At 39.7% G+C, this 22,380-nt stretch overlaps 1 protein-coding gene and 1 long non-coding RNA gene across 3 annotated transcripts in view; one reads left to right on the top strand and one right to left on the bottom strand.

Annotated features, from left to right (window-relative positions):
* SLAIN1 (SLAIN motif family member 1) overlaps positions 1-18,040 on the top strand; it is a gene marked incomplete at both ends in the record, with an annotated part of 51,153 nt that extends 33,113 nt beyond the window's left edge. The window contains 4 exons of one of the 2 annotated variants that reach the window (XM_082062258.1): positions 2,182-2,526; positions 11,701-11,865; positions 13,810-14,116; positions 17,965-18,040. In XM_082062258.1, the coding sequence (XP_081918384.1) occupies positions 2,182-2,526; positions 11,701-11,865; positions 13,810-14,116; positions 17,965-18,040 (893 nt within the window). The remainder of the gene's footprint in view (positions 1-2,181; positions 2,527-11,700; positions 11,866-13,809; positions 14,117-17,964) is intronic. The other variant, XM_082062259.1, reaches the window with a different exon arrangement.
* Positions 47-22,171, bottom strand: LOC309444451. Its single transcript, XR_014185028.1, has 3 exons — positions 22,068-22,171; positions 21,190-21,232; positions 47-126 (listed from the first exon to the last, which is right to left on the bottom strand). It is a non-coding gene; the product is annotated as an uncharacterized lncRNA (long non-coding RNA).
* Positions 22,172-22,380: the final 209 nt, after the last annotated feature.

Here is a 22,380-nt window from a genome sequence, read left to right as displayed (position 1 = left end):
TCATCTTTCAAAATAGTCTGAGGATGATTTCCCGTAACAGTCAAAACTGCTGCAGTCTGGTCTCAGTCAAATGGATCTTTCTTAAATCGTGTCAGCTCTTAAGTGGCAGGTGGAAAAACTCTTCACCTACAAGGAGAAGGTATACAGGTTGTTGGATTCAGGTTAATGGTACTGGATGTTTCAAAACTTGATGCTTATATATTTCTCATTCCCAACTGGTAGCTCTAGAGTACATTTAGATTTAGAAGATTTATAATGTCTTACATATTAATTAAAATTATTTTATTTCTGCAAAGAGAAGATGCTAAAGCATTTTTCTTCTGCTTACATTTAATGAGAAAGGTAAAAATAAGAAGCTCTCATGGATTTTTTTTGTCTCTGCTTTAATTTTCTTAGTTGTTGGATGAATTTTGAAATTAATTTCCCTTTAAGTCCTCAGTTGGGAACATTCAAATTTAACATTTTGTTTTGATACTAGTGATTATGCACAAATCTGAGCCTGTAAGCATGTTTGACATAGATTATGGTATCGTGTGATAGTAATTTTTGGAAAATGTCTGTATTGATAAATAAATAGTGTTTGACTTAGAAGTCATTCGGACAGTAAGTGTAGTATCTTACTATTAGTGCCAAGTGAGACATCAAGGAGAAAATTATAAGATGAGAAATGAGATATTCAAAGATGGTGACTGAAAGAAAATGCCAAGTAATAAGTGATTAAATAAAATAAAAATCAAATGTGAAAAAAAAAGTAGTAGAGCTGTGATCTGTCTGCAGGAACCAGACCGAGCAAGTCGGCACAATCACTTGTCAGCAGTTGAACTTGCTGAGCGTCTGGTACCACTTGTCATGTTCAGCAGAGAAATTAGCAAGTGTGAGACTTTCCTAGAGAGCTGAATTCTCAGTTGGCAAATGTGTGTAGTTGCAGCCAGGAAAATTTCTGACATTATGTGAAATTTATAATAATTTTTAAAAAAATACTATCAGAAATACAAAGGATTGCATTACTTAAATGACAGCTGCGCTTGTCTCCTTCAGAGTGAGGTTTAAAAAAAGACTTCAGGTACTTGTGTCTTTAAGGAATAAGGTCATTGGTAAACTGGAAGGAAAAACACGGTTTTCCTTCTAATTTATGTCAGTTATAATGATTGTATCTCATCCTTGTAGTAGCAGCTGGTACAGAATGTTTGAACATATGATGGTTGTTGCCCACTTAATCCTGTGGACAGTGGTAGTATTATACGTGCATGCAGACACGCTGTCTTCGTGGGCAAGAATGGAAACTCCCACTTAAGGGGTGGGGGTAGCATATTATAATAAGAAGTTTCCAGCAAAAACATCTGTTGAAGCCGAGTGCTTTTTGTAAATCTAGAAAAGTTGTTATCCGCAGCTATTGGCAGAATTACTCAGCTCCTGGAAATGTGATGTATATCCCCCTTTTCCCTGACTACTATGCAGGTGGGAAAAGGAGGGATGTACAAGGAATGTGGATGTTTCCCTCTCACTTGACCCAAAGCAAACATGCTCTTCTGAGGCAGTGCTAATAGTGGAATGATTTTCAAATCCCAGTGTTCCAAGAAGGGACTGGCAGGATGCGTATGTGTCTAAAACACGGCCATGTTACCACTGAGCCTTGTCCATGAGACTGGCTGCTAGTAGGACCTAATTCTGGTTCAGGGAGGCTGGACAGCCACAATATTTACATGGATTCTAAATTTAGGAAATGTTATCAGTGTTTTCATTGCATGGATATATAAAAGTAGAATAGCAGTAATTTGGAAAACTAATACAGTGAGTGTTAATTCCTCTAAGACTGTTTAAAATTTAAATAGTTAATGCTCATGTAGTCTTTCTATTGGCAGAGAAATAGGTGCCTCCTGAAGGCAATTCATCTTATGTTAAGAGAGACATTTAAGAAATCTCACAGGTACTGCATTTTAGAGAGGCCTGTGTTCTTTATTTTTTTATTAAAAAGGGATCTCAAGGGAAATAATTCAGGCTCAGATGCCTGAAAGATAGACACCAAAAGTTAGATCAGATGAAGATATTCAGCCTGGTGACATTGTAAATCCAGTTCTTGATGTAAAATTTTGTCTACTTGCTTAGTTTTCAAGATTGAAGTGCATGTTAAGAATCAATCACTTAGCAGAAGCCGAATCATCCTTTTCTTGGAATTTACAGGCCTGAGGCAAGATTATGCTTCGACTTCAGCATCTGTGTCAAGGCACAGTTCAAGCATCTCTCTGCATGCGGGAAAGAAAGGGACGTGTGGTGGCGACCAGGAGTACGATCGCTACAGTTTGGAGGATGAGGAAGAGTTTGACCACCTCCCACCCCCGCAGCCGCGACTGACTCGCTGCTCCCCCTTCCAGAGGGGGATCCCCCACTCACAGACTTTCTCCAGTATCCGGGACTGCAGGAGGAGCCCGACCTCCCCGCACTTCCCTTCAAATAACACTTATCAGCAGCCCTACTACTCTCCTCAAGCCCAAACTCCAGAGCAGCAACCAAATAGGATTAATGGAGGTGGGTTGCACGCTTTTTCTGAGAAGTGGTGTTTCCTCTCTGTGAAGTGCCGGTGCCATTTTAAAGGTCAAGTTGTGTCACCTGGGTGAAGTGCTTTTAGTGTATGACAGCTAGATCAGTCCGTGAATTGTGACAAGCAATTTAAGCCTGTGCAAATGATTGAGGAATGTTATTGTTAAGTAATTTGCTACAAAATGTAATCTGTGACCTGGTTGTGAAAGTTGTTGCTTTAGTCTGTTTTAAAGTGCTGCAAGTATGACCGCAAGTGACGAAAGAAGAAAAAGGAAAGAAGAGCATCTCTTAGCAGGCTAATGGTTAAAGACCTAATCGAGTTTTCGAGGTTGGATTATGCATGTCCATCGTGGATACAGTGAAATACAAAATAGAGTTTTCAGATTTTCATTCCCTCTCTTATTCCTGACTTTGCTATTAATGCAGCTATGCCGTGAATCCACAATGAGCGTTTGTGGCAAGAGTCAACACTCTGCTCCTGTTCCAGGTCTGGTAGGGCAGACTGCTGACATAGCAGGAGATCATGTCACTCCCAAACTACCCTGAGCCTTTGATGCTTTTTGCACTGCATTTGAAATGTGTTCCAGAGTCTCTGGAATGTTTGTCTCTCAGTGCTTACTCAAGACTTAAGTTTCCCTCTGTTGTTGCTGTTACTTCCCTTTCATTCCTTATTATGATCACAATTTTCTTCTTCCTGCTGCATCTTACTTTCCTGTTCCTTCAGTCTTTTCCCCAAGGTAATTCAAAACAGTCAGTTTTCAGTCAGGGTCTTGTTTGTAACATTGCAGGTTACAGCTCACCTTTGGGCAAGAAAATAAATGTGTTTTTCAAAGCAGTTGCTATTTATAGAGTGCTACAGGTATGCATGTTGCTTTCCTGACAAATAAGACATGACAGGTTGGTGCCAAAAGCACTTGCATTCAAAGTAAGACATGGCGTGGAAGTATAATTGACAAGTGACAGTATATAAAGAAGGCTGAGGTTGACAGAGGGCAGAGAGACGTGAGCATATGTTGGTACAACATATGTAGCATATTAATTTCAGTGTTATTTTTCTTGCTGGTGAGGTACACGAATGTGACAGCACTGAAAATCTTGCAGAAAATCTGTTGGGGAGAAAGAAGGGAAAGTTATGGGACTTTTTAATTAAGGAATAAGGACAGGATATGGTGCAGTGATCTTCTTATATGGTCCCTAAATGCTTTTTGAATGATTTTTTTTAATGTTCCATGTCAGTGGAACCTTAAGCATTGGATTCCCTCATGGAAACCTCAGAAAGTACTTACAGGGCACTAAAAATTCTAAACTCTCCATTTATTAACGAGAAAATGCATGAACGTAAAAGGCCACCAATTTTATCACCTGGTTGCCTTTTTTGCTCATGAACTTCAAAGCGTTGGGTAGTTTTTTTTGGTGTTGGATAATTTTTTGGTGTCATTCAGAAGATGGACACACATGACCTCAGTTTCCTTTTTGCTGGAATGGCAGACAGGCCTATAATAGCTGATACCACTGTCTTTAGATGGGAATTATCTCTTCAGCTTCTGTGCCATCAGCTTCTGACTCATGCAGCGCTGATCCACATAGGTGGCAAATACTGATAGTGAGAAACGCTTCACTTTGGCGGTGCTCTGTTGGCAGACAAGGAGTCAAGTTTTCGCTGTATTGAGTATAGGGAGAGTAGTATTATTACAACATCTCATCAGTACTTCTTATCAGCTTGGCATCAATGTCGTTGTCTTTCAAGAACTCCTGCACATTAAAATGGAGTTAGACTGCAAAATATGACTTTGTCTGAAGCTCAATATGATGGACCCTGTATTTCCACACTGTTAAAGTTTACCAAGGCAAATGAGAAAGACGGGGGTGATAGATGGAGGGGCTAAACTGTTCAGTTATTGCTTTCACTGTATGGGAAAGCATCATCCATTATTAATCAAAATTGCACATGCCACGTGCTGTGCTGCTCATACCCATTCCAACACTCTTCCCAAATCTCTCTTCTTCTCTCTTGCCCCCAAGAGATGACTTGTGTTCTTGTCTGTGCAGTCAGCAGTCAGGTCACTGGTTCGTCTGATCTTTCACAGAGCTCTCCACAGACAAAGAGTTGTCCTTCCTGCTTTTAGTGAGGTTTGGTATGACATGCTAGTTGTGGTACTTGAATAAGTAACTTAACTACCTGTACTGTAACAGATACACTAAAGGTGGGATAAACTTAGAAAACTTCAATAATTATTTAAAAAGTATGATACATGTCTCCTGATGAGGAACGCCGACATTTATACGCTGAGATGTAGATGCCCACATACTAATATATATGAAGGGCCCAATTCAGCTGCCATGTATAAGCACTTAGTGCTTTATGAGGTACCGTAATGCACTCTGCTTGACTTCACCATCACCATGTGTCAGTGCTATTCAGATGCATTAGACAACCCAGGGTCTCAAGTGGTGCGGGGTACCTATACGGAAGCGCTGAATTGTGCACTGGGTGTCTTGTCTCTCACTACAGCCAATGGTTTGCTTGTTTTCCATCCACAAGGTTGCTTTTTAGGTAGCAGAGATGTGGTCTGGGGTTTCTGGCACCCTAGTAAACTTCCCGCTGTGCTTGGGGTGAGAACACTTTTACGGATGTTTTCCAGCTGTATTTGAGGCCATAATTTCAAACTCACACATTGTTCTTGCCAATGTATTGTAGCAAAGTGCTGCCCCTGCTGTAATTTCAACATTTTTTTTGTTTACCCTATTCTAAATTGCTGTACATCTATTTTAAAGTAAAATACCATGCATCTGTTTTAAAATACCACACTGTCTGGCCCCCACTCGCAGACCCACGTTCTTTCTGTTGCCTTAACCCACCTCTGTCTGAGTGAATAGTACCAGTCCAATTTAGTGCCAGTCCCCAGCAACTTGCTGTACAGAAAGGCTCCTGGTAAACGGTGCCATAAATTGGCAGATGTATGCAAAGGTAAATAAGTTGTGTTTAAGGTTTATTTGAGGCCACTTGTAGCATAGGGAATAGGCATACCTGTTGTTACCTCTTTAAGAACATTTTTGCAGTCATCACCTGTGGTGTGTGTCTGTTAACTTTGCTTTCTAATAAGTGTTATTTCCAGTTCTGGCAAGAATACACTAATCAAAAAGCTTTGCATGAAATCTGTTGGGGTTTTTTTTGTACTTATTTAATTACACCCTCTCCCTAATCAGCTGGATTGTCTGTAACGATTCCATCTGTGAACTTTTTAAGGCATTCTGGTTTTCTGGGATTTTGTAATTGATTAGTGGGTTGGAAGTAGTTCGTTTAAAGAAAATCTGAGAGAGGCTGCATGTGAATAGCTTTTGAGTGTCTGTTGCAGTTAGCTGAAGTGAATCCATCTAGTTAGTGTGTGTTTTATAATTTAACAAAGCTTTTAATGTGCTGGCAATAGAAAGATTTGAGTTTATACCTTTCTCTCCTTCCTCTAATTTGAAGAAGTTCATGGTTAACAACTTAAAATGTTGCTAGTTCTATTAAGATTAAGAATAATAAACATTTATGCCCTTTATTACTTGTGGTTTTCAGAAACCAGAAGTAATAGAACTATGTAGTGCTGTGAAATCATATAGAGTAGTCAAAATCTAGGATAGACAAGATACTGAAAATGGGGTTCAACTTCTTGTGTTCTAGCCTGCTTTCTGGATCTTGGGATAAGCTTACTCATAAACTTTTATCCTGGCACTCCTTCTTTCATGTGAATTTTAAAGGGTCCATTTTCATAATACCTGAAAATTGGAAACTTTGGACAAATTATTCCAGCTAAAGAAGTTTATTATAATGCAGAACGAAGGGGCGGATGAAAAGTACGTCCTTCACTGAGTAGCAGTGCATGCAACCTGGTTAATTTTAATGTATATTTTCCATTACTTTTTCATGTTGATTTTTAAATTTTTAGCTTGGCTGATACCTTCATAAGCAGGCCACAGATACCATTCACTTTAAAAATTTTGCTTTTATTTTCCAGAAGTCACTAGTTATGAGTTACTTAAATGCATACACTTCTAGGGAATAACTTTGCTCAGGCAAAATAATATTAACATCTTGGGCTGTTTCAACACCTTTGCCTCATTTGGAAAGCAGCAAATGTGGAGTTTTTTTGTTGGTTTATTCCAGTGTTTTTTTAAGCAAACTTCATGCAGGTATAGAAAAGCTCTGTTTCAGGGGCAGTAGGTTGATGTCTAGATATCAGGCCAGTATAGACTAACATTGACTTGTGTGTTTGGAGAAATGGGAAAAGGTCTTACTGATTTAGAGTGATTTGCAGCTCATATCTTCTCTTGCTCACTAAGGAAGAGATAATTCACTGGAGGAAATTGTAGCAGACTTCATTAAAGAAAAGCAGAAAAAATCTTACTTTTTCACCTTTGAAGTGATATTGAGAATAGTGGTCAGTGGTGAGAAGTCATGGAAGGATAATGGAAAAATCTTTAATTTGCTGTAACTGTCTGTGGAGGGAGACGTGCCTGTGAAGCATAAGAAGTAGTAATTCTGAATAAAATGGAAATGTTCAGTGTTAGCAAAACATAGGTATTCACAATCATGAAGAATGGTGTCTCTAGCTTAAAATGAAAGACTTGCTTTTTGCTGTTAATCTGTATTTGTGTTTTTACACACTAATGTCTCTGTTTTATCAACTGACAATTCCGCAGACCTTTAACTAGACCCTGGTGTATTTGGGATGTCACTAATGTTACAACCATAAGAGATGTAATGCAGATACTGAGCTCAGGTCTTCAAAGAAGAGGGAGATAAATGAAGCCCTTAAAGTTGTAATTGAGTCTACAAGTTTGTTAAGGATTTCAGAACAAACTCTGAATATCTATATGATTTAGAACATAATATTGAAAATAGAAAAGCATAGATCTTTTTTCCTTGTGTTTTTTTCCCCAGCTTACTTGTGCATATAGTACAGGTAAGACAGCTGAATTTGCAGGGTTTGTGTGAAGGATTTAAGTATGTGTAGGAAATTGCTAACGTAAAATGGCGATACAGATTTCTCTGAGATGCTAATAATTATGATTCATTGTATCACATTCCTTAATGATAGTACACTTTTGGTCAGGCTTGTGAGTCCTTTTGTTCAAATAAAATGTTGACAATACTTGCAGAGGATAACAATGAATGAACACAAGTGTTTTAAGACCCTTCGCCACAGAGACAAACTAAGCCTCCTTGCAAGGAGAGCCTTACTGGGTGAGGCGTTTTGACAGAGGGAGATGATATTTATCAAGAACTGCTACAGAACTCCCAGTCTGGCAGCCCACCAAGAGCACTTCTCTTCTGGGGATGCTTTGCTACGAGGACAAGGTCTGTTTGCATGTTGCCTGGACATTAATCTTCAGCTGGTGATAGTATTAGGTCAGGGAAGGTAAAAAAAAAAAAAATGTTGGAACTGGGACAGCCATCAGTAATGCTGGGATCAGATGCTGCTGTTCTGGAGTCCTGCCAGAATGAAGCTGGGCCGCTGATCCCATGCTGACTCCAGAGAAGAAACTGCATCAGGAGAAGAACTTGCTGAAAAAAAAATCAGAACTGAAGCAGGTGTGTAAGAGACAAACTGCTGTCTTTATTGTAAATTTTGGAATGTTTCACAGAATAAATGGACATTTTTGCCTGCTTTTCAACCCATTTCTCACCTGTAGTGAATATGGTCTGTGATGTGGGGTGGTCCTTTCATGCACATTTTCAATTGAGGGCAGAGGACCCTGTGTTTCATGATTTCCAGTTTTTCCTGTGCTCTACTCAACATGCAATTCAGCATGGATGCCACATGGGAGTAAAAGTGTAAAAATGCAACAGGCAATTTTCTGTGGATCATTTTGCTGCAGATAGGTGAAACAAGGGCAACACGTGCCACGTAAAGAACACTCATGAAGTGACAAGCCCATGTGTATATGCGTGAACTATACTGAGAAGGTGATAATAACCAGGAACTGATTGTTAACTCCATTGCATGACCTGTCCTTGCATTTTGTTCTCACACTTAGAAATATCTCAAAAATACAATGTCTGTAGGTCATGCTATTGCATCTCAAAGAAGGCTGGGAAAGCTGAAGATACATCTATGATGCTTTATATGGCTGCATCCTACTTGAACATCATATTTGTTTCAACCTATATTATATTTGAGACTCAGTAGTGGTTCATAATAACTTTGGGTGCTGTAGAAGGTGCAGGTCCTTTGGATTTCCTGGTGTTAATTCACATCTTCGTTAGAGAATAAACTGTAAACAACCGATGATTTTTTTAGGTTTGCCATTGAACCAGATTAGTGCAGAAGACAGAGAAGAAACTGTAGCAAATTTCAGCATTCATCATAAACAAGACTCTTTGGACAAATTACGTCTCACCTGAGACTACGTCTCAGCTCTATTTATCCTCTCTGTTAAATTTCTCATCAGTCTTAGAGGGGCAAAGAGCTCTAGAAAGGGAAGGTGTGCTACTAGTGGCTTGGAAAACTATTTTTGTTTTTGTCTCATATTTCCAGCAAGTTCTTGTCTAGTCACACCTCAGTAGCCTGAAATGATATTAAAATCACATAACTCCCACCTTCTGCTTCCATGTATCAAGCTCACAAGAGCCAGCGTTTCATTTACAAAGTGTCTGTAAGACTCCTTTCACTGTTCTTAGGAGAGGAACGGTGACAGAACAAACTTCAAGAAAGAGATAAAAGAGAATGCATCATCCAAGGAGATGAAAGCTGCAAAATCAAGATGAGCATTTCTGTGTTTTCCCCAAACACAAAACTGACCTGCTATTTCATTGCTTTTCAGGACCATTTATCTTAGCAGACACAAGGACCCATCGAAGAACTAGCATAGATGCTCGATGGATGAGAATTTGCTGATGCAGCAGGAATCTGCTGCCAAAGGACTGAATCAGCAGCTGAACATACTGCTGGGATGAAAAGGCACTAATGAACAGGAGGGAAAAGATGTGGCTACCCATGACACGCAGTAGATCCAAGCTACTTTTGCACTTTTGCTACTTTTCCTGCTATTGTAGCTGCATCCATTGGACAATTCGAGTAGTGGATCATGCCCGTGGTGGCTGATGCAGGCCCTGAGTGGAGGAGCATCTAGAGTCCAAGAAATTCTGTTTATATAGCGTGATATATGGGTAATATTAGACAAAAAGCTATTTTATGCAGTGCCACCTTCCCTACCACCACCCTGCTGCTCAAACCTTCTTTGCCAAGTGCTGTAATGTTCCCCTGGGATTTCAGGACATAGGATTTTAAAGGGTAGGCTAGGCTCCAAAACATGGGAATGTTTAAACTGTTCCCTAAACAGCAGTGGTTTTCTGTGTCAGACGATCTGTGGTAACTAAAAGTCAGCCTTTGTTGGGATAGAAGGGAAGAATGTCTTATTGCAGGGCAAGTGTGCATGATACAGGGTCAAGGGCAGGTACGCAGTAGTAATTGGGACATGAGTATATTAGAAATGCTGGACTTGTGAAATACAAGACTGTTTTTGACTATTTGCAGGATGCTGTACCAGTCCTTATAATGAGGACTAGTAATAAAAAACAGCTAGAATTGTAGCTTTGCTGTGACTGGGTTCACTGGAGTTACACAGGCATCACATATATTGAAGTTACTGTTACTGACTACTAATACATTGTATAGATAGAACTGTACTGTCACTTCTTATTACTTGTCACTTGTTAGCAGCTTTAAGGATTAGAGGCGATCATGATGGTGCTAAACAGGTTATATATCTATGTAGACTGATAAACAGAGACTCTTAAGTCAATTCGTTGTTTCTTTGGACTGAACTTGGCCTGTGTGACTTAAGTGCTTGACCCAAAACAGCAAATGCAAGCCGTGTTCAATGTGTCGCTCCTGTGCATAAACCCAGTCTTGAAATGACCCTGCTTGCTGTTGGAAGGAGCAGTTCAGCATACACATTTTCTGTTGCAGTGTAGGAACTGGAGGCAGATGTCTGTCAGGTGCTGGAATCTATGGCAGGGGCAGGAGCTGGTGGCCTCCACAGTACCAGGAGAAATGGTAGTCACCTCAGCAGAGCACAAACAGCACTTGTGCTCCTGAACTTGGCCAAGAGGCGTTAGTGGTATTGTCAGTGACAATTTAACAACTGACCCGTTGTTCCCCCAAAGTGGTGCTTTACTGAAGTCTGTCACCTCACAGGAGACAATTCAGAGCAGGTCATTCAGTGTGTGCCTTTCTGCCCCCACCAGTCTCTTCTCATTATACAGAATTGAGTTGTCTCTCTTTGGCCCTGTGGCAGAAGAGACCAAAGAGCTTCACCTTAGGTTACCTAATGTTGTTGTGGCTGGGAAGTCTTCTTAAGATGTCAGATTTGGTTTAGTCTTCTCTCTCCAAATTGACTAGCATGAGTGGGGTTGCAAACGTCTTCTGAGCAATTAGACACGTGCCTTAGCTGTTGAACCTGCCTCAAAACATTTGGGGCATCTGCAGCTTTCTTTTTGTGAAAGGCTCTACAGCCCTGTTCTGAAAATGCCCACCAAAATCAGGCACCACAAGCAGGGTAAGAGAAAGAACCACCAGATTTGAAAATCCTGATGTCAACCCAGGGCTCCAAGCAACTGAACAGCAGGTTTTGCATGTGGCCACCTGCAGAAAATTAACATGCTAATAAGGTTAGGTACTGAATGGAAATTTTGAGCATCTTATTGGCACCTGAAAGCAAGACTTTAGTCACTTAGGATAGATTAATCTCACCTGTCTTTAGACATACACAGTGTAGATACCTGTGTCTGACTTTGTCACTGCAGCCTTGCTTTGTATTTACTGCAAAGAAACAGGCACATTTAGGGCATGATTCAGCTGACCTACTTTACACATTCATGTGAAACTCATCCTTATTATGACACTGTAGTGTTTAAATTGTTGTGATTCCAAAAATGTACTGCCAGTTGGTGTCTTTAAAATTATGTCTGAATGATCGTGCTATTACTGTAGTCAGAAGGGTTTGATTAGTAGGCTGCCAATAATGTATTCATATTCTTCCTGCAGAGCAAGGCCTTTCTTTGTGTTGAAGTAATTTGTTTTTAATTTGGTTTTCTGCAGAAATTATTCCGAGGGTGCTTATGTTTGTTGGAAATTGTGATATGACTGTGGATGTGGTCTTCTTTTGCTTCAGATAAACTTCGAAGAAGCATGCCTAACCTTGCTCGGATGCCAAGTACCCCCACCATTAACAGCAACGCTGGCTTTGCTAGTTCTCCAGTCACTGTGAGGAACAGCCAGAGCTTTGACTCCAATTTGCATGGAGCAAGTAATGGGATTTCAAGGATGCAGTCGTGTAGTAAGTACCTGTGTTCTTTGGCTGAGTACAGTGAATCAATAGAGTGGTAAAACAGCTGTCCCAGTCACTCGTCCTCTACTTTATGAAAAATTAAAGGCAGGATGTCTTCCTTTTGCACCAGATTTTAATATAGCTCAGGATTTTCAAAGTTTTCTGTTTTGGAAAGAAAATTCTGCTAATCTTGTTATGCAGTATTGAGAGGTTCATCACCTCCTTTCTTTTTTTCTGTGCCCATTCATTTTCTATCAACTTTAAAGTTCTAATAATAATTAGTACTAGTAGTAATATTGTAGAAGCACCAATAATGCAATTAACTCTCATAAGCTTACATTTCTAGTTTTCATACTAGAATCAAAAACTGCTCTTTCTGGTAATTTATACAGTCCTGGTTTTACAGTACACTGTATAAATACTATCTTAAAATACATGACCTCTCTCTCTTACTGAATTTCAGCCACTTTCTTCTGAGCAAATGCGGTAAACAGATGGTTATATCCTCAAGTATAATATATTTGTTGAATGGGGCAATTAAAATGACTCTGTAATTAGTTTAATATAGGTGACTTCTTCATGAGGGGATGGAGTGAGTATTGATCTAGTGAATGTTGAATTATTAATGTAGAATGTGAACAAGATGGATCGGGATCTGAACCCATCTTTTCTAGCACAGTGGCTGAGGTACTCTGAGAGGAAGTGGAAAAAGTGGATTTCATTTGACACAGGCAAAAGAAAGGACTGAACTTAAGCCTCCCATGTCCTGTCAGGTTTTAGATGGAGAAGTTGACAAAACCTTTTCCTGTGGGTGTTTTCTTTCAAATTTGAGCAGAATTTACAAATGTCTTCAAAACTATTAAATTGCATATTTTCTGGAAAATATACTTGATCTCTGGATTTATTTTGTTTTATTTTGGTCCTTTTTGAAAAGGAGAATGGAAGCAGTTGTTAAGGTTCCCACTTGATTTTGCATGGAAATGTGTTGAGAATTTAATTTTATTTAATATTTGAAAATTATATATTCTGTATTTATATATGTATATATATGTGTGTGTATAAAATGTGATTTTTCAGAAATATGTTTTTTAAAAACTTTTCCAACAAGTGACTCTGCTGGAGTATTTAAGGAGCTGTATTATGCCAAGTGTTCCATAGCACTGTATTGCCAGTATTGTTTAATTGAGCCACACGTCTGTATTTTCGCCTGTGTCTTTAAATGAGTTTAAGATGTCTTTTTTTGAAAGACTTGAAAAAAGGATTAGCCTGTGTGTGCTTTGTTAGTTCATGTGCCTCAGGCTTTTGACAGTTTGCTTTTGATATGTGGACTTTGAAACATGTGTGTCTGATGTACACCAGGGGGCAGGATTGTGTAGAAAAATCTATATATAAAGCTTCTAGAACTCATAGCATTGATTTTAAATGATAGTTTACATAACATCAGCCTTGGAATATGCTGTTATTTTCAGGAGATTTTTTTATAGCCTTTTTTTGATTTATACATAAAGCCTAGACTGCTGTGATTTTTTTTTAGAATGCTTTAATGAAATGTTCTTTAAACGCTTTTATTACAAGCAACCTTACAAAAAACTGAATGATCTAATAGTAATTGATTTATACCTTCAGCAATTTATCTTCTTTAAAGCTCTAATTGCACAGGTGGAATTAGTTTGCTCATCATGGCTAAGGAGACCTCTTTGAGGGGAGAAAGAAGGGTGAGTATGGGGTGGGAGTTTTGTTCAGGATGAGAATGGAACAGGGTATTTTTGTTCAGTGCAGTGTTATTGGATACAGTATTGGATCCAAGGGTTTTTCCAGCAGGTCATAATTAGCAAATAAATTTCATAATGATGTGTTTATCCCTATTCAGATCTCTCTAGAAATGAGCATTACTGCTTGCCTTCATCTGTCACATACTGACCTTGTCACTTCCTTTTCTACCGCTCTTTGCAGTTCCATCACCAGGACAGCTTCAACACAGAGTTCACAGTGTGGGACATTTTCCAGTGTCTGTCAGACAGCCTCTCAAAGCTACTGCCTACGTAAGCCCAACCGTACAAGGTAGTAGTAGTAGTAGTAGTAGCAGTAGCAGCAGTATCCCCGTGTCCAACAACTTACAGTTATATTCTAACACTGGGATCCCAATGCCAAACAAGACTGCCAGTCAAGGGACTGTAGGACGCAGTGCTCTTCCAAGACCATCGCTGGCCGTCAATGGGAGTGGCATACCCAGAAGTAAAATTGCACAGCCAGTTCGAAGGTAAGAGTTAAACTGGCCTCCTTCCCTAAGTGGATGGCTTTGGCTTAGATTGTGGGTTTGTTTTCTTTGTTCTTCTTCTGAGTATGAAGCTGGGATATAAAAGAGAAGAGTTTCTAGCTTCCAGTGCTGCATCACTGAATGGGTGAAGGTTTCTCTCCAGAAACGGTGATACGGACAATGCCTGCTGGTAGTTCCTAGTAAGCTGTGATAATTGATAGAACGTGATTACATGTAAACAAGAATAGATTGCCATCCATCAATAGGAAATCAAAACAAATAGAAATATTGTATCATTGACGTACGTGACTTGCCTTCTTCCAAACTCGTGCCAGCTGCAATTTCAAGGTCACAGGATAAGCAAATTTTAGAGAATAAAAAGAGTTGCATCCCTTTTGTTGTAAAAGGCAGTCGACTGTAAAAATGCAATTTGTGACATTACAGCATTGTGAGGAAGGAAATATTCTGGATAGTATGGTCTTGGCTTGAACTAGCATCTATTCAGTTCCAGCTGTTAGACAATAGACAAACAGAAAATCCTGAAGTATCACATAGTTGCAATGAGCTATACTGTTAAGCAAATGAATTTTTCCAAGAGAATTTTGTCTCCAAATGATAAAGTTTCTCAAAGAAAAATAGTTGGAAGAGTTGACATCAGTTGACGAAAGTTGCCCTTTAAGAAACTCTTCCAACTATTTCTTCCCATTGCATGCATTCCTCCTTTTGTGAGGACCCTCTCTATGTGACCACCTGGTTTTCTGTTGGGTGAACTGTCACTGTTTAGCTCTCACCGTTTTTATGCTTTTCACTAGATACTGGCTAGATCCAGAATAAGTTCAATCACTCACATTCTCTCTTTGGTTGAGTTACTTGGGAATTACACTGATGTGACTGACAACAGATTTTGACCAACTGCAGTGAAACTTTGATAAAGAGCTGACAGGTTTCTTCTTTGATGAGGACTGTGCCATGAGATTTCTATGATAGCCTCCTTTGCTCCCTGCTGGAACTCTCTGTGTTAGAGTTCTTTATAGCAGAGGGCTTGCTTTCTTTTTTTCTTGTTTTGTTTTGTTTTGTTTTTCCTTTCCTCAACTTCATGTTCTTTTGCAGAGCTATTAAATCTTTCATAGCAATATGTCAGAAAGACATTCCGGGCTGTGAAGTCCAGTTCTTTGCTATTTTGTAACTTTTCATACAACAGACAATATTAAAGAAAAACAAAATTAAGAGGTGTTGTTGAGAGGGTGAGACACTGTACTCTCAACATTATTTTTATTAGAAACTGTTTCAAGGTGGTAACAAAGCTGTTTATAGTGCAGAAACTCTGGGCTCAGATCTTCTCACCTTTAAATGTACCTTAGCAGTATCATATGTTGCCATACAGCCAGATGCATGATCCTTTAAGACAGATGGTCTTTTCACTGTGGGAATGACAAGTTTATAGGACTCTAAAAGCACAGGCAGGTTGGAGCTCAGCCTACAGCTCTTAAAGACCCTTGTTTCATTTTATTTATGCATGTGGACAATAAGGGTGGTTCCAGTTTGTATGCAGTTTTCTTGGAAAGAATTCAGCCATCAGTGGCAGATTTTCTCACTGTTGAATTTTGTCGCTGTGGTCATTTCTAAGGGATGGTATTTCTGATTATCAGTTTAAGAGTCTAGCTTCTGCTGGTATACTGAAATTTAAAGCGGTTTTAGTCATATATTTATCATTGATCTGGATGAGGGGATCGAGTGTACCCTCAGTAAGTTTGCAGATGACACCAAGTTGGGCAGGAGTGTTCATACAATAGTTTGTGTTGGAAGGGACCTTCAAAGGCCATCTAGTCCAACCCTTCTGCAATTACCAGGAACATCTTCAACTAGATGAGGTTGCTCAGAGCCCTGTCCAGCCTGGCCTTGAATGTCTTCAGGGATGGGGCATCTACCACCTCTCTGGGCAACCTGTGACAGTGTTTCATCACTCGCATTGTAAAAAAAGTCTTCCTTATATCTAGTCTGAATATTCCCTCTTTTTGTTTGAAACCATTACCTTTTGTCCTGTTACTACAGACCCTGTTAAAAAATCTGTCCCCATCTTTCTTATCTTGTCCCCATCTGTCCCATCTTATCTTTGGCCTTTAAGTACTGAAAGGCTACATGCAAAAGAAAGTCTCCCTGGGGCCTTCTCCTCTCTAGGCTACAAAACCCAAACTGTCTTGGCCTGTCCTCAGAGCAGAGGTATTCCAGCCCTCTGATTTTTGTGGCCTCCTGTGGACACGCTCCAACAGGTCCATGTCTTTTTTTGTATTGAGAGCTCCAGAGCTGGATGCAGGACTCAAGGTGGGGTGTTGATCTGCTTGAGGGTAGGAGCGCTCTATGGAGACACCTGGACCAGCTGAATCTATGAACTGAGGCCAGTTGTATGAGGTTCGACAAGGCCAAGTGCCAGGTCCCACACTTGGGTCACACAACCCCAGGCAGTGCTACAGGCTCAGGGAAGAGTGGCTGGAAAGCTGCCTGGTGGAAAAGGACCTGGGGGTGTTGGTCAGCAGCTGGCTGAACATGAGCCAGCAGTGTGCCCAGGTGGCCAAGAAGGCCAACAGCATCCTCGCCTGTATAAGAAATAGTGTGACCAGCAGGTCCAGGGAAGTGATTGTCCCTGTGTACTCGGCACTAGTGAGGCTGCACCTCAAATCCTGTGTTCAGTTTTGAGCCTGTCACTAGAGGAAAGACATTGAGGTGCTGGAGCAAGTTCAGAGAAGGGCAGTGAAGCTGGTGAGGGGCCTGGAGCACAAGTCTTATGAGGAGTGGCGGAGGGAGCTGGGGCTGTTTAGCCTGGAGAAAAAGAGGCTGAGGGGAGACCTTATCACTGTCTACAACTACCTGAGAGGGGGTTGTAGCATGCAGGGTGTTGGTGACTTCCCCCAAGTAACAAGCAATAGCATGAGAGGAAATGGCCTGAAATTGCTCCAGATGAGGGGAAAAGTTTATCCACTGAAAGGGTAGCAAGGCATTGGAACAGGCTGCCCAGGGAAGTGGTTGAGTCACTGTCCCTGGAGGTGTTTAAAATACATGTAAATGTGGTGCTTAGAGACATGGTTTAGTGGTGGACTTGGCAGTGTTAGGTTAATGGTTGGACTTGATGATCTTGAAGGTCCTTTTCCATCCTAAATATTTCTATGATTCTATAACTGGATTAAAAGTAGAAAAGGTCTCTGGTGGTTTTTTGTTTGTTTGTTTCTAAGTCAATCAGATATTCAGGGAGAAGTGTACATTCTGAGTGAAACTATCTTCATCCCTATGGCCAGCATGTTAGGTAATTAGGTAACCAAGTGATTGGTATTTTAGATAGACATTTTATATAGGGCCTGCATTAGGGATAGGGAACTTCAATATTTACTGCATAGGATCAAACACAAGGGAGTGCTTTAGGTTATTTGTAAAACAAAATTGATAAAAGCCAAGGTAAGTAACTTGGCTAAATATTAACTGCTTTTCTCCTTGCCGTCAGAGATTCCTGCATCCAAAAGCAGTGTAAATATAAACAATACAGTCCATCCTTTCTTAGCCTTACAACTGAGGCAGAACTACTTTTTACTTCCTGTTGAATGGATTCACAAAACCCTCAGCCCTCTCCAACTCCATGCTTGGGGCTTCATGCAGTCCCCTACCTTCTAGTCCTCCACTTTCTATCCTGTAATGTAATGGTTCCTATTTTGATTAATAAAGGTGTGTTTGAGCGTAGTTATAATGATTCATGGTCCAAAACCACAGTTACTTTTGCACCAGCCTAATAAAAGAAGTTTGTTACCTTCATCTTTCACATGTAATATGACTTCCTATGTCTTTTTTTGTCATTCTTTTAATAGTTTTCTCCAGCCTCCAAAGCCACTTTCATCACTCAGCACGATGCGGGATGGGAACTGGAGAGATGGCTGCTATTGATGAAGGATGCCCATCAACAGTGAAAAATAAATAATGAGGATTTCATTACCCAGCTGGCTGGGTAACAATGATTTGGGAAAGGAGGGTCATACAGTATTATTTCCCCCAGGATTTTAATATGTAACTATCCATAATGCAGTGTCATTTTTTTAAAAAATGAACATCTTATCAAATACTAAATATTGCACTTAATCAGTTACCTGAACAGCTGCATTGTTATCAGGCTGACAATGGCAGTGTTGGTATTTAGAACTGAAGAAAGTATTATATATGGGCAAAGTACCAGAATATTTCCTTGGAAAGAACTAGGAGATAATGCTTTTGGGCAGCTTTGCCATACTGAAATTCTAGGATAATTTATTCAATGTAAAGACATGATGCATTTTATTTTGAGTTTGGGGGGACTTATGTATGTGCTTGACTTTTTTTCTAGTGTTTCCAGTACATTTTATTTTGTATACCTGAGTTCATTTTAACTTGCCTGAACCTTGAACAACAGAGAGATAATTTAACTTTTCTGTGCCATAAATAATATTTTTGGGGTAATGTACTTTTTTAGCTCTAGGAACATACCTTAAAAATCATACCATTGGCAATACAAAGCAGTATATTTATGTTGCAGAAGCACAAGAAAAAAAGTAGCAGTCAGAGGAAATTGCCATCCAGCTGGGTCAGCATGGTTTTGTTGGTCTTTCACCGTTTGTTCAATTGTTAATTTATTGTCATCGTGTTTTGTATTTAAAATGACAGCAAAAGTCACATTGCACTTAAAAAATACAGTGATCTCTAAAACTACAGTTGGTTTTCAGTACTTTATTACAAAGAATAAAATTGTAATGTTTTATTAACAGTTGCTTATGGAAAATGAGTTTTAATGCGAATAAATCTTTTTGATAGATCTTTTACAAAATCCAATTGCACTAATCAATGCTTTCTTATAATGGCATATGACTTAATATTTGATTACAACTGTGTATACTGCTGTTTTGGAATGTTTCAGAAATAAAGAATTTATTTCAGCAATAATGCTGTTTTTTGGGTGTGCAGTATAAATATTGACATCTGCTTAACTCTTGAAGGTTTATTATTTAGCATTTAGATTATGCCAGATTTTTGAAAATAGTACCTAAGTTTATCTGAAAATTAAAAAAAAAATGTTTGCAGAGAAGACAGATAAGATTGATTTAGAAATAATAGTTATTATGGTCTTAATTTTCATTGCAATTTAATGTACGGATTCTGCAAGTGCAAATGTGACTTGCAATGGGAAACAGTGTGCCAAGTGGGTCTCTCACTGTGGCTCTGGATTTGCTCGAGGACCAGCTTTTCTTAAAAGGGCAAGCTCATATAAAAAACAAAGGAGAAGGATTTATTGGTGAGTAAAACCTTCATTACACTGCAAAGTGATTGTATAGTAATGCAGTAGTATCTCTGCACAGATTAATATTAACAGAGATAATTTTTCACAACTTAGTTCTTTTAATCCAGTTAAAGTATTCTTTTTTTTTTTTTTTCCAAAAACCCAGAACTGTTGAAGAAGGTATCACAAAATATTCCAGCAAGGAAATTACCTCTGCACAGGTAAGCATTTCAGCAGGAGTGCACCAAACTCATCCTGTTCATAGGAAAGCTTTAGCTGGAAGAAATTACTGCTGGTTAAAGCAATGTCATTTGTAGACAATCTCTGTTGACTTGAACAGTTTTTCTCACAGACTAATTGTGGTGGGGGTGCAGAGCCAGCTTTGAGGGGGTACTTTGCTATTTGTCTGTGACAAGGAGTGCTGCAGAACTTCCCAAATTAATAAGCTCTCCTGGGTTCTCAGTGCTTGGGAACCAGCATGATCTTTTTCATGAAAGATGGCTGGAGACCAGTGGCAATGATTCGCTTCTGCTCATTGCTAATTGTACCGGTCCTGGCCTGAGCTGTCTCTTCACTCTCTTCCCTGATGCCGGGATTTTATTCCTGTTCCTCCGTTGTCAGGGATACCACAGCCCCACATTACTCTGGATTTTTGAAATATGTTGCAGCTCTTGAAGGTAATACTGAGTTGTACACAGGAGGGCAGTATGTACTTACAAAATATTTCCTTTTTGGTAGCTGAAGCTCTTCTATTTTCCAGGCTCTTGGTTTGAACCCAGTGCATAGCTTTCTTTCCACTCTTGTTTATGTATGATGACATGTTAATGGAAGGTGCCCAACTGTTGGTGATTTGCGTTTTTAAATTTCACACTACAAACTGTGTCATGAACTAGAGAGTCAAGCATTTTGAATATAATGAGCTCTTTGAGAAGATGCAGTTGTTTTACCCTTTTTAATTGTCCTGTTCCACTCACGTCAGTATTTAGTAATGCTATAGCTTTGCTTTTTTAAGTGTTTTTGTCAAGTATATGTCACATTGGATGCCATCAAACATGAGGAGAAAGCCTAAAGGTGTGAGCAGCTTGATCTCGTCAACACTCAAAGAATCAACAGAATCACACTTGTTTCAACTGTGGGCTTGGTACTGCTGCTGTTTGCCTGGAGCTGGTGGGGCTGGCTGAGTCTCCTGAGATGGGCATCCACAAAACAGGTACTACTGCACGGTTTCTCATACTTCACCACAGCCTAACTGGGAGCAAACCGTGTGGAATATGCAAAACAAAACCACTTCTGTCACACTCAATTTTGTGAGAGGTAGAATCTCCTCCAAGGCAATAGGAATCAGCAAGGCCATGCAGTTATCTTTAAAAATACTTATTTTTCACAACCAAACTTTGATTTCTAAGTATAAGGAAGCATTTGAGAACTCCCTCTTTTGTTCTTCTCTTTTGGTCCATGAATGCAAATCCCACTCCTGTCTCTCTGTTGCTGCATCCCAAAAATGACCTTCTGTCCAAACTGTAGTCGTGGGCTTAGCTCTTGAGCTGATGTCTGAGTCATGACTCTCAACTTTTCTCAACTTTTAAAGTTTTTTCCCCTCCCTTTTTAGTTGCTGGGGATAAAACCTCTACATTTCTAGTCAGTAAGCCCCATAACTGGGGCACTATCTTTGTCTTTTCTACAACCTATTATTCTGGTTAATTTAAAGTCCTGCATGCATAATAAAATGAAGATACACATTTCCCTTTTCTTCCCCGCAGATATTGGATTCACCCATTAACCTCCTCACCTGAAGTCATCTTTGGTCTTCTAGTATCTTCAGCTTGTGAGATCTGTCCAAATGAAAATGATAAAGATAATTTTCCAATCTTCCTGCTTTGGCCATGTCACTGCTTTGACCACTTCTTGTGTATTGATACTGATTTCCCCCTCTCTGTGAAATGCAGTTAGAAAGAGTTATGAGCTAGTTGAACTCTTCTGCAAAGTCACAGATGCTATGCCATCTCACTACTAGTTTCTCGAGGGTTTAAATGTATCCCATATATAGGTCCATGAGGCCAGTCTGCATTGTGCCTCTTGCAAGCAAAGCGCCTTCTAGCTCCTTTTCATGTTGTCCTTTATTGGGGAGCAAGACCCTCATGATCATAAGGGTCTCCATTTTTATTCGCCTTCAAATCCTTCCTTAAAGGCTTTTTCTTTGGTGAAATGCCAAAGCGGGACAGCAGTTAAACTGCTGGTGACTTCTTACTGCTCTTGAGCCCATTAATGAATGCTGCCTCATCATTTTTCTTTATCTGATTGGTGAATTTTGCTATACCTAAATTACAAGCTATATACATAATCAGAACTGCATAATTCAGTGCAGTCAGTGACTGCCTAGAAAAGCATAGATTCAATCAAAACACATTTTTTTAAATTTTATTTTGTTTTAAATAAAAACCCTACTTTTTCTAAATCTATGGGGCCTTTTTAGATCAAAGTCAAGCCCTTGAATTGCATTTGGAATTAATGGGCAGCCTGGTCAGATCAGAGGGGAGAGAGGTGTGACCCTGCTAAGGGATCACCAACTCTGGTATTAATTACCATTCTCACAGACATATCAGCTTCTCTTCATGCCTTAAACTTCCCTTCCACTGTCATTAATTCAGATTAAGTATAACTGCTTACCTTGCCTGGTAACAGCTGAAAGTCCAAATGGTGGAGACAAAGGATCCACTGAGGACCTGCTCCCAAGGCTGGTGAGCAAGGAGCAGAATAGCTGGGTGGGATCTGCAGGTAAATGGTCAGGAACCACATCAGTCACAAGTGCACAGGTAACCACTGACAGAGGTTACAAGAAAGGGGGAGAGCAAGAGTTGCAATCGTAGACAAAGGGAAAAACATGGCTGAGCAGATGGACTGGTTGGCTGGGAAAAAGAAAATCAAACCAGACCAGCCAGGACTTATCCTTTTCACCCCAACGGTGACAGGAAAAGTCATC

Source organism: Streptopelia decaocto (assembly GCF_964273445.1).
Source record: "Streptopelia decaocto genome assembly, chromosome: 1".
NCBI lineage: Eukaryota > Metazoa > Chordata > Aves > Columbiformes > Columbidae > Streptopelia > Streptopelia decaocto.
The sequence above is the reverse complement of the archived record's forward strand: the minus strand, read 5'-3'. Positions and strand labels throughout refer to the sequence as shown.